Source organism: Protopterus annectens, chromosome 13.part0 (assembly GCF_019279795.1).
Source record: "Protopterus annectens isolate FY-2018-M chromosome 13.part0, PAN1.0, whole genome shotgun sequence".
NCBI lineage: Eukaryota > Metazoa > Chordata > Ceratodontiformes > Protopteridae > Protopterus > Protopterus annectens.
In genome coordinates this window covers 1,043,688,764-1,043,707,109 of record NC_056747.1, presented here as the reverse complement: position 1 = coordinate 1,043,707,109, position 18,346 = coordinate 1,043,688,764, and the positions used below count along the sequence as shown (strand labels likewise).

Below are 18,346 nucleotides of genomic sequence, written 5' to 3'. Positions count from 1 at the left end.
GATGATGTTGTAACCAGGGGAAGAAGTTCATTATCAGAGATGTGAGGTTTAAGCTACATTTCTGTCAGAGTAATTATGTCAGGAGAGTAAATGGGCCATCAAGAATGGAATTCTGTAACTTTCTGAAGAATGCTATGTATGTTCAGAGAGAATAGGGTTAGACACTTGGGGGAGGTGGTTTGGTGAACACAGTTTGAGGAGACTGATATTAGAGTGGACCAGGGTTAGGATGTATATCTTCAGAAAGGAATAATTTTTTTATCACTGAGAAGTAGAGTGGTAATCTTGAAGTAGCAGTTGTAATATTTAGGTTTAGTTTCTAAAGGGAAAGAAGATAGGTACAAAGTTTTAGATCTAAGTCATAGTGGTTTAAAAGTATTGAAAATAGAGAGTGATATAAGGAAATAAATATTAATTTGAAAGTGTTGTTGTGTCTTTCGGCTTTTCCTGGTTAGGGGTCACCACAGCGGAACACTGGTCCGCTAATAATTGGCAGTAGATTTTTACGTGCTGAGTTGCCGGCCCTGATGAACAACCTTCAACAAAGGTACTCCCATTCACGCATGTCTCCACACAGAAGATGCTCTAGCTGAGAATCGAATGGGACAACGTCTTACTGTGAGGCAACAACACTACCACAGCACCACCACTGCAGTAGTTTGAAAGTGTATAGCAGAGTAAATAGAAGTAGGTGGAAAGATTATGGTAGCAAAAGAGGTGTGATAAGAGGAGAGGTGAGATAGAAGAAGTAGAAGAGAAGTAAATGTAAAGAATAGTAGCATGTGCTTGAAAGAAGAAAGGCTAAAATGAGGGAGAGTGGAGAGGGGAGTGTAAGCAGATATGTGGATAAAGGTGAGTAAAGGAGGTAAAATTAGAGGTAAGATGTAATACTAAAAGGAGACGTAAAGGGATAGGGAGGAAGGGTGGGTAAGTGGGAAAGGTAATTTCTAAAGGAGGGTTAGGAGATGGAGAGATAGTTTTAGAAAAGTAAAGTGGTGAGATGTGTTTGTAGAGAAAAAAGTACAGGAAATGCATTACTACAATTGTTATACTTTAGAGAAAAAACTCACAGTGACTACTGAGATCCAAATGTAAACTTTTGTTAGAAATATTAGTAGTAAGAGTCAGATATAGAAAATATTTTAAATAACTTTACTGTAATATGAAAATATAATATTGTATCAATAACAAGATACAGTCATTACATTAAAAATAGTAATATGGTTGCCAATACAATTAGTAAGGATACAGCCTGAAGGCCCTGTACAGGAGTGTGCGTTCAAGAGTAGAACAGTTATACAGTGAGGTTTATGTAGGTCCTAAAAATTATGTAAGAGGTATGCAGAGTGTGTAATGAAAATGGTAGAAGGAAATACCTTTATTTAGAAAATAACTTCAGATACATTTTTGCATAAAGATAAGGCTGTATATATGTATGAAAGAAGTTAAGGGTGTGGAAGAGAGGTAAGTGGAGGTGATTGGATCTAGCTACTGAGAGGGAGTGGTTAGAAGAATATAAGAGTAGTTATATGGGGGGGGGCTGGTGTGATATGGGGGAGGGAGGGAAGTGGAGTGAACAGGGCAAATAGAGTGGGCCAGAAAACATCCAGCAGCAGAAACCTATCAGAGAAGGTAGGTAAAGAAGTAAAGGCAACTAATTGATTCACAGAAAATAAAAAGAATGAAGCTGAAGGGAAAGGAAGGTGAAGCAAGGTGCTTGATAGCAGAAGTGCTTGGGGATGTGCAGGTAGCCTTACAATAAACAGAAACACATTAAAGTAGAGCAAACCAAATAAATGGCATACACCAGTTAAAACTAATGGAACTTCTTTAAAAACAGAGAGTCTAGGCTCCTATTGAACCAGAAAAACATAGGTCAGTTAAAGAAAAGGGCGCACTTCTGAAGGTAGACAGGGTGCAACCTTAAACAGCTAAGAAAGAAGCAGGATAAAAAAGTAGCTAAGATGCCAAAACTTCAGAACCCTTTTATCAGTAAAAAATGAACTCCTCTGCAGGTGTCATATGATAGGCACTCAGCTAACACTTCTAAAAAGTTAGGCACATAAGTATCCCATTGGCAATCGCATTCCACATCTTAAATGTTTGGGAAGAAAAATGTTTATTTTCAGTTGTTTGAGGCAATATCTGTTTTAGTTGTCAGTAAAAGTTTTACCTCAGAAACTTGTACCTTGAATTATGGTTCCCCATGTGCAATCTTTTGAATTTTTATTTATTTATTTTTGTGAAGAAAGAATGAACTTCTATCTCAAAAAATACTTTACCGACTGTGCTAAATTCATTTAACTGCTTGTCAGACACCTTTTTATGGCTGAGAATGGGTCCTGGGTCCATTTGGGGAGATTCTCTTATTTATTTTCATTTTTTATAAGGAACAGTATGCTGTTTTTGTATAACCGTGTTGTGAGAGGCCGGGACTAGTGTGTTTGGTAGATGTCTTTAAAAAATATTACCTAGGAAAGTATTTTTTCAGTTAGGAGGTAACAATACACTGACTCATCAAGGCTCTAGTATCTGCCTGTGAGACTCTTTTTGTGGCTAGGACATGGACCTTGGTCACAGTAACACCACCAATCCCTCCACAAAGAGAAGAAGAAGAAGAATTAAGTTATCTTGGAAGCTTTGGTTTTCTCTATGGCTCTTCTGTGCCTCAGCTGTCAATGGTGCTCCTTCTTGGGAACTTAAGTTTGCTCTGGAAAACTTGCACTGTTTCCTTTTGAGCTTACACATGAGGCTGATTTTGCCACAAGCTGATCCTCAGATCACTTATCTCTTTCTCTCTATCCCTTTGGTGTTGCTTCTCAGAAAGCCACTAAGGATGAGGAAGCAGACATGTCTTCTGCAGTTATTCAGGTGTCCATTTTGTGTAAAGGAGAATCAGCACTTACTTGCATTGTGAAAGGGACCAGGGGATGTTCTTCACTAAGCCACTCTCTTCAGCTTCATTCCCGGGGACGGCACCATCCTTTAACATGCTCTTTTTCTAGGGTGGGGACCCTAAGAAAAAAAAAAAGTTTCCTCTACTAAAACAGATAAGGACGTTTGTCATGGCTTTGCTATGAGTTTATATAGAGACCTTCAGTCTTTACATACTGAATCTGTTCAAAGAAAAGGGAAAAGATTTTCCTATCTCTTGGGTTCTGATTCTCAGTCAGGTCTCCCTCCTGAAGAGTTATCTTAGTCTGATACTATTGCCAGAATGAAGGAACAAAAAGAAATACCAGAATCTCGAAGAAATTGTGAATTGTTACAGGTGGATTTAGTTCAGCCTGTAGCTTTTCTGATGAAGTCCAGTACCTGTTGGAAGAAAGTGGCAATAAAGAGTTTTCAATGCTACTGTTCTTTACTTTGAACTGGTTCTTTGCTGTTGTTTGTCTCCTTTCTATCAGTGGACTTGCTTTTAAATCATCTACTAAGCTCAAACTAATCCCTAGCATAAAATTATCTACCGACAATCTACAAATTCTAAAATATATAAAATGGCAGGAAAGGATATTAGAAAATTTCAAAGATTTCTCTCAAGTCTTAAATTAAACATCATGTGTATTGGCAGATAACCTTTAAAACATATATATATATATATATATATATATATATATATATATATATATATATATATATATATATAATGTTTGCTAATCGGAGTAAAACGATACAAGAATAAGTCACAGAAATAAATTAGTGTATAACTAATCTACCAAAATAATATTTTTCGGAACATTTGCCGCATTTTAAAACTCCGATCTTTACTAATGCTGAGATGATAACGATGACGGGAAGCTATTGTAACGTCTTCAAATAGTTATTGGCCATATGCATGAAGTTGCTCCAACATGATCATTCTAAATTTAACCAGTTTTAATTTATATACAATTTGAGTAAACATAATCAAAATAAATAAATTACTTTTATAGCATTTTAAAAAGAGAATATGAAGAATTGCTAATTGCCATGGAATAGAGTTTATATCTGGTATATACTTTTGATATCTTGTTGTTAAAGTATAACACACTTAGAATATTTGTAGAACCAAACATATGAAAAATGTCTCCACTACCACGGTTACAACCCTTGCAATTACTAGTTTGAGTGGGGAAATATTTTGCTTTTTTGATTGAGGTTGAAATGCATTATTTAAAATAATAAATGGGATAAAGTATATTTTTAAAAGGGATCTGTTTCAGGCTATTATCAATAACCTCTTTAATAAAATCCTTATGAAGATATTTAGGTTCATAAGAGGACCAACAATTTGATAAGCGATATTGATGTTTATATTTATATTATAATACTAATGTATAACCCTTGGACAGAGCTTTGTTTTGAAGTAGAGTAACTCAAAATTAGTTAATATTGGGATTTTAAGTGCTTGCTGAGAGGAATAGTTAAACTTTGAATTAGTTATAGTTAAATGTATTTTATTTCTGGAAAGTAACCTTTAGATAGGTTCATATTGCTTCTTATTTTTTCTGGGGAGTTTGTATTACAAGAAATAAAATCCCAGAATCATTTAGATTTTTGGTAAGGGAATTTAGAAAGATCGATCATCTGACTATTTAATGACATATTTGGATTGTGGTCTGTTGGTTGAAGTAAAATTAGTCTAAGCTCAACCAGGTAATTTGTTTATGAAAGCAGTGGATCATACCTAAAAAAAAGTTTGTGAATTGTTATGACATACAGTGACATTTATGTTATGCAGATTAGTAATCTAAGCACTAAGTGTTTCAATCAGGATATAGCGCACTGCCAATTGAATGTGCTTCCGATCATTACTTGAGAATCATGAAAATAAAAACAGCTCCACAGCACAGCAGTGTAATATCAGGGGCTAGCAGATATGCTAGACATGTAGTCTGCTCCATCATCAGTTAAACTGCCCTAAGTCATAATTATACCAGGAAGCTATGTGTCACCAGGACGGAGTAGCAGTGATGCTCTGCCCTTGTCAGTAATATTTACATGGGCTAAAGTGATGCCATAGCCCTTCTGATTATTACTGTGAAGGAACAGTGTTACAGGCATAGTCTATCTTTCTCCTTCTCTTTTTTTCTCTTTATCTCTGTCTTTTTTTCTCTCCCTCTCTGTCATAACATCAGTGCTGTTCTGTGTCAGAATGGTATAAAAGATACTATATGCAAATAATCACCAATCAGCACAGTCGTAGTGATCACCTGCAAACTGTTCCACTAGAAGCAGACATTTATCTAGCATATGTGACATTAGAAGGCCTATCAGTAGAGAAGAGAGTGTAGTGGCTGATGGCAAACTGTCTTGTCTCAGGTGAAAACAGACATTTCAATACAAGACAATAGCTTGGTAAAGGTCAATCGGGTGTGCTGATGTGATCTTTAAAGCTCCCTAGTGGCATCTTTCGCTGACCCATGGAGGGATATGCACATTTAGTAGCCTGACTAGGTACACTGCATAGGAGGGGCTGGATAGGGATAGGATTCTTAGCTCAAACCATACTGGATATGTATTACATGACCCACATCAGTGTGCTGATAGATGCTACTGGTGTAGTTGGCATTAGAGATGGTAGAGTTGCAGTGAAGATGAGAGTGAAAGTGCAGTTGTATAAGTAAAACTTACTGTAACTGTAAATGTTGAAGATGGGGGTTAGTATAATGGTTAAGGTGTAAACCTCACAGACTTAGAGTACAAGGTTTAATTCTCACCTTTGGAAGGGAAATTTGCTAGGCTTAAAATAGCTCACAAGAGCAACTAGCCTAGTACCTACCCATGAAACTATGAACCTATGATCTCTGCTGCCATAGCTGCAGCTATATGAGTTATATTCAACTAAGTATACAACAGACAGATGGCCAGCTTCTGAAGCTTTCAGGGCCTCTTCCCTGGGCCCAAACCATTGGTCAGCTCAAGCTGCACTGTCTAAAATGTCAGGTTTGTGTGCCAACCCCTTCAGAGCTTTCATGCCAACAGAGAGAAAGGGAGGCTAAATCTTTAACAAGGACAGTACTAGGAAAACACAAATAAAGGTTTTCACCCTGATAACAAAAAAACATGCCAAAATATAGGGGTGACGGAGTAGCTACTGCAGCAGCAATCATTCAGATATCCATTGCATTGAAAGAGGAGGATCTATGGGCAGTCATGCTGTAATGGCCAACAAGTGGAGGAGTAAGACCTACCAGAGGATAGTAACTCACACAAATAATGTACAACCAGAGAAACGTGAGCCCTGAATGAGCAGCAACTTGAAACCCGTTTCCATTTACTGACATAGGATTTTCTACAAACAGCTTTTCTTTCCTCTTTTAATACTTGCTGCACATCCTCAGAACAAAACGCTGCATAATGTGTATTAAGATTCTATCATCCAGGGAGTCGGGTGCAGTTTTTTGGAGCTGGGCTGTATCAAACACCCATTGTCTTGTGTGCATAGATCTGGTTTGTGAGGAAGTGGGTGGCCATTTCCAAAAGAACAGAGGAGCACTGCTGCCTCGGTCAGAAGGGAGTCACCACAGTGCTCTCTGCAGAGTCCTTCTGAATCTTTAGAATAACTCTAGGTATTAGTGGAAAGGGGCAGGGAAGCATACAGAAGCATTTCTGTCCAAGGAGAAGAAAATGCAACTGTCTTACAAGCCTTCTTGAATGGTGTCCTGAGGCAGAATTTTGCCAAATGAATGTTTTGGGTGGAGGCAAAAAGTTCTATTTGACATTCCCACAGTTGAATCAATTTGCGGAAGAGCCCCTTAATTCAGTTTCCATTCACAAGGATCTGTCTTGGTCCTGCTCAGCTTATCTGTTACACAGATTTGCTCTGATGGTATATAAGATGTAAGATGCCTGTAGAGTGAGACTGTGCTGCAAAGTTGTATCCCAGGCTACCCTTGTCTATTCTCCACAAAGGGTAAGATCTGGTTCTCCCTTGCTTGTTTATGTACCACATCACTATGGTGCTGTCTTTAACTGAGGTGATCACAGAGACCATATATGATTGAGAGAGCTGTGAGCATTTATAAATGACATCTCTTTTATAGTTATGTGTTTTGATCTGACTTTTTTGTTCCAAAGACCATGTGTTTTTATTCCTGTGGACACTGCACCTCAAGCAAAGCCCAAAGTGTTTGTTGTAACTAGCTGTGCTGGAGCTAGAAGGGAGAATGGGAGGTCTGAATTCTGTAAAATTTGGTATCTCCACCAAAAAAAAAAATCTCTCACAATGTTTTTCACAAAATGCATAACTGGAATCTAGGATGTCAGGAGATGCTGATGCTGGGGCCATACACATTTCAGGCGCCATTGATTTCTTTTATTTGGTGTCTTTCAAGAGGAATCATGAGAATAACAGAAACCAGAAGACCTAAAATCTTAAGAAATTTCCTGGCTGAGGTACTAGTCTGAGTGGAAAACTCAAGAATAGATCTAGATACAGACCTATTTTTCCATGTGGAAGAAAAGCTTTTTGGACTAAGTTATCCAGAAGACACAGCAAGAAAACAATCATGCAAAAAGGAGTCAAACAAAGCTTTTGTATGCTCGCCTGGAACTCCAGTCTGTGCAGGAGATTCCTTACCTGTATAAGAGATTCCTGGCACTTTATAAAAAGTCTCTGCAAAGATAAGCAAGTTGTCTAAATAAGAAGAAATGTGAATACCTTACCGTCTGTAGCAGGCTGTCACAGAAGTGGGACACTTTGTGAATACTGGCTGAGCAGTGGGTACACCAAAGGGTAATGCACAGAGCTGAATCATGTGATCCAGACACAGTAAACCTTAATGAAGGTGGTGATATGCATCTTTTAAATCTAAGGTCAACTGAAAACTCAAGTGGGGATTATGTATTAACGAACTGTGAAGGGATAACATCTTGGACTTAGCCACTATCATAAGCAGGCTGAGAAAGGAAAGATCCAAAACTGGTATCCAATAATCTTCTTTCTTTGGCACTAGAAACATTCTTGAATAAAATCCTTCTTTTCATTGAGGAGGAAGGATTACTTCTATCACCCCTTGAGACAGATGCTGAAAGAAAAGAAGAAAAGAGGAATTTGGTCTAACATTTGAGAGGAAGTCCCACAAAAAGAAAGGAGATACTCCCACTGCTATTTGTAACCATGATGAATTACTTTCAGAACCCATCTGTCTGAAACTATCTGTTACGTGAAAGAAAAGGGGAGGTTCAGACTTTCTTGAATGATTAAGGGTGCACTAGGGAATGTGGGCTGGGGTGGGGTGGGGAGTCTTGTATATAGTCATTAAAACTTATTAGACTGTTGTTTGTTCCAGGAAGTTACTACTTTCTTTTTGGAATCCCTGCCATTGTTTTTAAATGTTTGGTTACCAGCAGCTTGATGAGTCTATTTATGTGTCTTTTTAAAGAATGTTATAGAGGTAGCATTAAATCCCTTGGCAAACTTAAATAAGGTAGAATGAAAAATCTGACAGATCCCTTGAATCAGCTTATGTTTGTTATCACACTTTTATGCAGCTCTGCTGAAGATGGTTCAAAAACAAGTTTCTATGCAAGAGATAATTCAATGGTCATTTTTGACATATTCTGGAGGGTTTTGAAAACACAGACAAGCAAGTCTGCTCATATCAGTTCCAGTGGCAGCAGGTCTTGATGTGGCATCAGCTGAATCACAAGAATATTTCAAACACTGAATTGCCATTTGAGACACAGAAGCAACCAAGTTACACATAGTAGTTGTTTCCTCAGAAGAGAAAATGGATGTCATAATATTCTTCATATACTTAAAGGAGACAGGTAAACACTTTAACATATTAGCATAACCACTGAGAATTCTGAAAACAAGTGTTGCAGGAAATACACATTTCCCAAATCTATCAAAAGTGTTCCTATTGTTTTCAGAGGGAGTGAAGCTAGTATTAACCAAATGGGCAGCTGCTGCTGGGCTCACTAAAGCAATAGCTGATCTGACCTAGAATAAGTGTGTACAAATTATAAGACTGAGGACATTTATACAATCTGTTTTCTTTCTTGTGGGCAACTGGCTGTCTGTGAGCAAGTTACAGCCCATGACAAAAACATCATCCAGTGCTGAAAGAACAGGAAGAATTGAGGTAGATTTTGGAACTTCCATTTGTAATAAAATCACAATACTTCTTTAGGAACTGTGGAATATCATTATGTTCCCACTGAAACAACTGATGAGAAAGGGATTCCTTCAAAGAGATTGGTCAATGCCAAAGAGAATCCTTCAAAGGGATTGGCTGAAGCCACGCATTCCAGAAAATCTGACTCAGTCATCTGAGGGGACACATTAGAATCTGCCCAGACACATTAGAATCTGCCCATTCACAATCATTTTGAAGTTCAAAAATTTGAACTTCTTCAAAAGATAAAGAATCTCTATTTTTTCTGCTCGAAACAGTTGAACTGGTAGGGTCAAGATCCTGAACTAAACCTCAAGTTAAGCCCAATAAATCACTCCTGTCCAGAGTAAGCAAGGCAGGCAAAGAAATATGTCTTAAGCCTTTGCTTCTTTTTGACAGGACCAGACCCACTTTTGCTAGGAACACCTTGTCCAGGAATAAAGATAGCAATCTAGCTATGCAGAGTAGTATTCCCCTGCCTCTTCTCCCAGGACTGATAAAAGTGGCAGCCCACCATGCTGCTAACAGGGGAACAGTTGCAGGTGTCTAACCTCCAGTCCCTTGTGGCTGTAGGGACTACACCAAATGGAGCTGGGGAAAAAGAATGGTATGAGGAACCAGTAATGGCCACATCAGAGTCATCCATTTGTGGCACAGAAACATTAGCAGCCTGATGTTGTGATAAAGGCTGTTTAGAAATTTCCTTCTTTTTATGGTTAGACAAAGGAAGAATTAAGGGACTAGTTGGTCGTTTCATGATTAAGCCAAAAATAAAAAGCCTGATTCCCTGGGAAGCCTGGCAGCAGTAGTTGGTAAAATGGATAAATAGTATAAAACCATTTTTTCCTGTAAAAAAAAGAACACTTTAAACACATATGCCAGCCATCAAAAATATCATAACAACTTTTACCATAAAAGTAAAGAAGTGAAACTCCCATTTAGATGTAATTAAAAGTAACATGACACCCAATAAAACAATTTTTTGTAGTTTTAAAGACGATATTTTATAGATAAAAATACAATTCCTGTCAGAAAAAGTAAAGTGGAACTTATGTGCCCAACAATGGAAGAGCATTAACTGACCACTGATTCTTGAAAGCCAGCAAGAGGAGCACTATTCAGTGACAGAAGAGCTCTGAAGGTCTTGCAGCCCAAACCTGACTTTTTAATTAGCTCAGCTTGAGCTGACTAATCGTTTTGATGTGTGTAAGGTGCCTTGAAAGCCTTGAGAGCTGGCTGGTTATTATATCCTTAGCAGGACTTAACCCATATAGCTGTGGTTACTACAGCAGTGATCCACATGGTGAAGATCGGGATTGTCTGGTATTAGGCAAAAGCTGGGGTAAGAAAATACATTGATACAAAAATGAAATGGCATAGTTATTCAAAGACTTGTTGGTCTCTCTTTAAAGGAACGGTAGTAGGTTGCAGCTGTTCGAAAGCACAACAAGCTAACATTGTTGACTGTAGGATATATATCTTTAAATGCTAATCAGCAGGTTATAAGACATATGTCATGTGATATTCAAAAGTGAGTTCAGTCTGAATATAGACCTTGTGGAGATTACATTTCTTCAAAATACAGATGCCACATGGTATCAAAAGTGAAAAAGTATTTGCCATAAATGAAGCCTTTAATAAGTGAAGAAACATGTTTGTTTTCAAAGCTTTTGTTTTTACAAATACAGCAATAAGCCCTTGAATTATCTTGCCCACATTTACATACAAAAGGAAGCCTAACACCAATAACTTATTGGAGAGACCTTGCCCTGACCTCGTTTCCAGACTTCTGGTGCCTCTGAAATGTGGGAGATGTCCTTGATGTTGTTATATTGAGAACAATTATATCGGTGCTTTAGTGGACATTATCATGAAGTATGTGAAAGGGGGCAAATTCTATTGCTATTCTGAAAGGGTGGTATACATTGTGGTTTGCATTCGATGTCAAGTGTTTTATGTAGACAAAACCAACAATGCCTTTAACAGGAGACTCTATCAGCACATTTATAGTATACAGAAGGCTGATGGCAAGAGTGCCCTTGCTAGGCATTCCCTGTCCTGTCTAGGTTTTAAAAGATTTAAGTTCTTTTATTTTGGAACAAACAAGTAGCTGCCTACACAGAGGACTGGAAGAACAAATTATTACACTGTGAAATGTTGTGGCAACTTAGATTAGATGCCACACATTTGCCAGGGATTAATCATGGGATTTCTATTACTAGTGAACTTAAAATGAGAGCTTCCAAGTTGTAAATAGTGTTATTCAACTGCAGTGGCAGTGCTGCGGTAGCGTTGTCACCTCACAGCTAGACGTTGTCCTGTTTGATTCTCAGCTAGAGGGTCTTCTGTGTAGAGACATGCTTGAATGGGTGTACCTTCATTGAAAGTTGTGTGTCAGGGCTGGCAACTCAGCACATAAAAATCTACTGCCAATCATTAGCATACCAGAGTTCTGCTGTGGCGACCCCTAACCGGGAAAAGCCGAAAGACACAACAAAATTCTTTATTTACTGTCTCTTTAAGATTTTCCTGGGATTTAGTGGTCCCTGTCTACTGACTGGGGAGTTTTTGGGTGTGTGTTTTACGAATTTCCTTTAAAAATTGTTTATACTTCCTGTTTCATGGTTCTGGTGCTGTATTTTATATATGATGAAAGCACTAAACCGTGACTGTTTTTATCTCCAAGTTTTTTGTTTTGTTATTAAAATTCTAAGTTTGTCAGTGTGCTGGTGATTAGTTCTTTTGTTTTCTAATACAAAAATGTAAATACACTATCCTTGCAATTTAAGAAATGCTTTTCCTACATAGAATGATAGACATACCTTACAGGATGCCAGATAAACAGCCCCTTTGCTAAGACAATTAAAATATTTAGTACTGTACAACACGTCCCTCATTTGGAAGGTGAATACTATTGCTGTTCAATACATAAGGGCACTATTTACAAGTAGCACATTTATAGGTCCCCTTAGGTCTCTTGTTTTATATATGGGTATTTATTATTTTTTTTACCTTTTTAAAATATATTTAATGTTGTATCCTTTGTTATATGTAAAAATAACAGGTTCAGAAAAAAATCTTAAACTGTTGGGCAATTCAGAAAAATTCTGCCATCATCTAGTCATAATGCCCTGTATGGCTTTTATAGCATTGTTATATTTAATAGTAAAGGGCCTAACATAAGTTACTTGTTCATTGGGGTCTTTTGTATCATTTATATCTCCTTCACATTCCCTTCCTCGTTTCCTCAACAAGGGGACATATTTATGGCCACAACCCTGTTGTACCTCTTTTACTACTTCATTAACCAAATAAGGGGTAATCTCTTTGTAGAACAAACTCACAAATCCATATACACTCATTTAGGAAATCACTCTGTGATGATGTCATCCTGGCAGCTCTTACCAACTGCCCCTTGATTATATTATTCTTTAAATAGGAAGGATGTTCACTTTTGAAATGCAGATAACTATTGGAATAATCCTCTTTCATATACAACTTGCACCTAAACCTACCTTTGATTAGATCTTTTTGTAAATAAATATCCAGATAATTGATTCCATTCTGATTGTAACTAAAAGTGAATTTTAACAAAATCCATTATAGTATTGAGGTAATGCACACATTCAAGTAATTTTGATTCAGTGTCATTACAAAAAAGAAAAAATGTCATTCAAAAAAGGGCATATGAAGTAAAACTTTTCTTGTAACTGGACTTAAACACAATTTCCCTTTCCCAATAGCACAAAACCATATTGGCATACATTGGGGTGCAGACAGCACCCATGATCACCCCATCAACTTGTTTATATAACCCCCCCTCAAAATAAAATAAAGTGTTAGTTAACCCTATCTCCATACATTCCATAAATCATTTCACTTCTGTAGTGCTCCGAAATTTGCATTCTACCATGGTACTTTCAAATCATTGAAATCCCACACCATGTGGAATAATGGATAATAAATCTATAATATCAATGGTGACAAAAATTAACAATTCCTGATCTTCCTAAGAAAGTCTCATGAATCAATTAATATTTGCTTGTGAACATGTATAAAAGGTTTGAGTATCCCATCAATGTAAATAGCTAATGAATATGTCCTGGATTACCAAGGTGAAGAACAGAGTCACTGGCTATGAATTTGGTGAGTTGCATGAAACACTAAGAAGAAACAGATTATTGTTGTGGTATATCAAATATTGAAGTAAAAGGAGAACTATTGAGAAAAACAGGTGTGATGTTCTGAAAAGTGGTGGATATGTGTAAAGAAGTTCCAAACTGTGTCCATTTAATACACAAATAGTACATCATTAGGAAAGTACAGATTCCATAGACTTTGCTTTGACATTTTATTAGCACCAGAGGTATTCCAAAGAGCTTTTACACTATTAATGGCAGTCTTGAAAGTTATTATCTACATAATATTTGGGACCCTCATGCTGAACAACCATCAGCCTCATGTATGTCTATCTGTTCTCTGCAGAGTGAGCTCTGATTCCAGCTTTATTCAGTTTGTGTGGTGAGAGCTCATAAAAAGTGTGTCACTTAGGCATGCATTAGGGCTTTTCTGGTATGTGTTCTTAACTTCATCCCTGGCAGTTAATGTGAGCACCTGCTTAACCACAAAGGGCAACAGAGTACATCTCCTCATACTATGTGTGCATGCTTCCACAAACATGTATTCAGAGCTATCCTCATCAGCCTGGTAGGACTAAGATAATATCCTTGGCTCATTCCAGCTGTTCAGGGGTTTCTCAATCAGCAGTTTATCAAAAATAACTTGATCAGTCTTATTAGTGTAGAAACAGTGATTACTCAAGACAATGGAATTTTTCCTTTTGCTAATGATGAGCAATGGTATAGTTAGCATATGTATGTTCAGGGAGTATAGTGGGGTTACCCCTGCACAAAGAAAAAGCTTCATTCTGTGCATTGCAATGAATGACCTATATGTGTTTTGACTGGTTGTGATTGTGAGACTGATTTTGGAGTTATCACATTTTGATCCTTCATTGTGGAAGTGGTCTATCCCGCTTGGGCATGAGGCAAACATCTCCTTGTTTAGTGGCAAGGGAAGAACCATTAACATCAATCCTCTCCCCCCAGAATGATACAGAATAGATTCTATTGCTTTTTCTTACCAAACACCAGTATAAACTATATAAATAAATGTGGACAAATACCTATTCATACCTTATACCTCCTTATTCTCCCTTCTTCACTCACTTCCTTACTCTACCATTTTCTATCCCCTGGCTTTCTCATTAAATATACCATAAGCCTTCTTTTCTCTTACTTCATATTGTAACTCTTGTGTGTTTAATACTAATTTCCTTTAATTTCTCCTTAAATGGGCTAAAATTTGTCATATAACTTGTATCTACTCTTAACCAATATTTTCATATTATGTCTAATTTGGTATAACTATTTAAACTGTATTTGGTTTTTGTATTATTTTTAATGACCATATAATTATCATTCTTAAAATGTTTTGTAATAATTCCTGGGCCTCCACTGAAAATGTGCTCCTGACTATTCAGACTTTCCTGATAAATAAAAGTAAATAAGTAAATAAATAAACAAATTAGTCCCACCCTCCTTTTGTCAGCTTTTTCAGTGCTGAAGCTGGTAATTGAACTTGAATCATCTTTAATTCAGAACTTTAGCCATGTACATCACAGAGTTGGCTAGTATTGCAAACATAATTGGTGTTCTAACAGTGCTGGGTGTCAAGACACGAGAAGGGCATTAAAAGATAATAATACAGCCACTGAATTAATTTAAATGGCATAATTTCAAGTTAATTAAGAAGAAACGTCAAATGAAAGTGACATGATTGAAATACATGGATCACATTCTAATGTCAGAGGGTATCAAACCTGATAGAGAAAAAACCAATGAAGCTGTGCAAATGCAAAGGTTAGAGGACATGCAGAGATTTCAGAAGCTCTTTGTCCAGCAATGCTCTTTTGAAGTTAAAACTATGTTCACAAAAGGCATAACCAGTCTTCCACAAAATGATGAATATACATTTGAGGGTGGCATTCATAACATTACATCTTTAAGGACAAGACTGTTGTAGAAGTAGTATAACAATTAATCTTTTCTCATTGAGTTCAGTCATCATCTGAGCTGCTTCAGTTCTCGGTCCTCTATTGGTTAAACTATCTGTTAGTGAGTGGGGGTGTGGAAATAAGATGGATTTTTGTTGTTATGGCTGCAACTTTTCTGTTTCACTGCTCTTATTGTAAATCCTTTCTTTTCTGTCTAAGTTTACATATCCTCTTAAGTTGAGCAAGTAAGCTCTCAGTGCTGGTAGTATATCGAGAATCTCAGCCTTACATCTTCAGTTAATGGTTGAGTCTCTGCATATCTCTTGATAGTAACAAATGTAAATCAAAATTTACCGCTCTGTATTCAGTATCTGAAAAGGACTGTGATTACTGCCACTTTTGATAACTGAAGAAAGAAAGGTAACTAGAGAATTAATGCATTTTTATATTTCTATAAACATCTTGCATGTGCTTGCTGTATTTACTTTTCTCTATGAATGTGTGAGGCTGAGTAACTGGCTTGCCTACTGCTTTATTCAAACTTGAAAAACTGACAGAAGGAAAGAAAAGCCCGAGGTTGAGACTGTTTAAGTGTAACCAACTTATAATTTGCTCAGGATAAAATATCCATTGTCTACCATCCATAGAATTTCAATGTCAATATTAATAGTTTACAGAAGGGGGATGTCCAAGAGGGCAGAACTAATGATTAACTCATTCTGCAGCCATGCACAAGGGAGACCCAATTATTTTTGTATAAAAGTTTTCTTCTTCCAAGGAGGCCAAAGGGCAACCTCTAAGTGTTTTAATCATATTTCTGGTTCCATGTCTGCCGACCATCTTGTTAGAGCCCCAACAATGCCCAGTTGTTTTCCGTCACTGGCATGAGAGCCAGTCATAGTGCAGCCATCACTGAGGCAGTCATGAGGGTTTTTTTTGTCTTCTGGTCTTAGTGCCTCCCCTGGTGGCTGAAGTGAGGTCTTGATGTGGGTCACATTCACAACTTTATTCTTTCCTGCACAGAGACCTGACAGGGAGAGTCAATCTGTTTTGCACAAAACAGTTTCTTCTCTTAGGAAGGTAGAGTTGAAGGTGTGTTTTGTTCCATTTTATTTTTTTAAGAAGTAGTAGTCAGTGTTGGTCTAGAAGATACTGACAGGAAACTTCATACGAGGATTTAAGGTCATCTCATATATATTGGAGTGGTATATTGTATGGGACCTGTGACTGTGCTGCCTGTTGAATGACCCTGAAGTACTTCTACATGAGCCAAAAGTAATCTAATGCTGCTGTATGGGCCTGAAACAGTGAATGCATAAGTGAATGAAGATGTGACTGATGAAAGTAAATGAGACTACTCTGTTGCCATAGTAAATATATCAGCAGTCCTGTGGAAAACCAGAAAAGACTCTTTCTGGGGATATATCTTAAATTTAACCATTTCTTTAAATGCCATAGGTTCTGCATAACATTCCTCAGGGACATATATATTTTTTCTCAACTGCAACCATTGAAAGTATAGGATTGTTCTCATCTTTTTGGCATGCTTTGTCATGCCTATAGTGGAAACATTTTACAGCATTCTTCCATTACAACCATACACTAAAAAAAAAAAAAAAAAAAAAAAAAAAAATATATATATAACCCTGTGCTAATTATATTTACTAAGTCCAAGATTGCACAACAGTGGAGGAGGGGTAAATTCCCATTTACAATATTTTGAATTTTTTATGTATTTTGGTTTACAGTCTTTTGAACTTTCAATCTTATGCCATAGACACATATATATATATATATATATATATATATATATATATATATATATATATATATATATATATATCCCCTTAAGAGTGTCAAAATTGCAGAACATTCAACCTCTGATCATCAAGGACCAGAGGATCGAAGTTCTGCAATACTGAACTCAAAAAAAAAAAACTAAATCATGAAAACTTATTTCATGTTGTATTATTTTAGCTTTTTCTTTCCTTTCAGACATTTCCTTTCCTTGTTTCTCTTTTTTTCTCTTCCTTTTCAGTCTTTTCTGTATATTTATTACACTTTTTAGACATTTTAGATGAACTTTCTTAAACTCTTAGACTTTAATGCTCCTAGACTTCACTGACGTCTTGAACTTGTTTTCCCTCTTTTTTCTAACATTTGAATTTTTTCTCTAAAAACATTTTTAAGTCTCATCTAATCAAAACTAGGAGTGTTGTGCACATCCTCATGTAAAAAAAAAAAACACTTTGCAAATGAAAGCTATTATAAGATATTTGCCTCCCACAGGCATGGATATTAGGATATCATTAATTTTATAATTTTAGTAATACCATTACCATATCTGTTTTTTCTAGTTATAAAAATAATAGTTGATGTTTTAATAATTATTAAAATTAAGCCAGATGATCAGTGAAACTATTAGCAAGTGGAACGTAATGAAATGACTAAAAACTGAAGTGAGAGAAATGAAGGTGTTAAGTAACAGTGGTTTTACAGGGTGCATACGCTGATACAGAAAGAGCCACGGTATGTTTGAGAATGAAGTTTGATGATTAATGGCATTAGTTAGCAGCAGCCAAAGCTTTATATTACTGTCACAATAGTACTTATTCTGATAAAGAAGGTCTGAGTTGGTCACAGCTTATTAAACCACAAGAGTTATTCTGCTAACACTTGTGAGCAAAACAAGGTGCTAGAACACTACTGTTTTCTGATCACTTGTTTGGCAATTAAAATAATATAACATTTTATGTTATTGGATTAACAATCCTGTAGCTGCATAGTACTGTCTGCTGACAAAATCCTTTCATGAACATGTAAATGCACATCACACATAAATGCACACACTTGCACAGGCAAACATACTCAATGCTTCTATAGTAACTGATGTCATAGCTATATATAATCTGTTAATTCAGTTTACAGCATGTTTTCACCTCTGAATCTGAAATTAATGCAATGTCCTGCTGGCATGCTTGTGTATCTCTGTGCATTGACTAATGCACATTGTCTTAGTTTGTTTGTGTCTTTCGGCTTTTCCCAGTTAGGGGTCGCCACAGCGGAACTCCGGTCCGCTAATGATTGGCAGTTGATTTTTACATACCGGCTTGCCAGGCCTGATGCACAACCTTCAACGAAGGTACGCCCATTCACGCATGTCTCCACGCAGAAGACGCTCTAGCTG

The 18,346-nt window shown here is 36.8% G+C and overlaps 1 protein-coding gene across 3 annotated transcripts in view; it reads right to left on the bottom strand.

The window, feature by feature from the left end:
- Window positions 1–18,346, bottom strand: part of IKZF3 (IKAROS family zinc finger 3) — a 414,014-nt gene that overhangs the window by 238,095 nt on the left and 157,573 nt on the right. Inside the window, exon 4 of one of the 3 annotated variants that reach the window (XM_044055472.1) lies at window positions 11,223–11,270. The exons of 1 other annotated variant lie outside the window; for it this stretch is intronic. In XM_044055472.1, coding sequence (XP_043911407.1) covers window positions 11,223–11,270 — 48 coding nt within the window. The remainder of the gene's footprint in view (window positions 1–11,222; window positions 11,271–18,346) is intronic. One more of the 3 variants, XM_044055473.1, reaches the window with a different exon arrangement.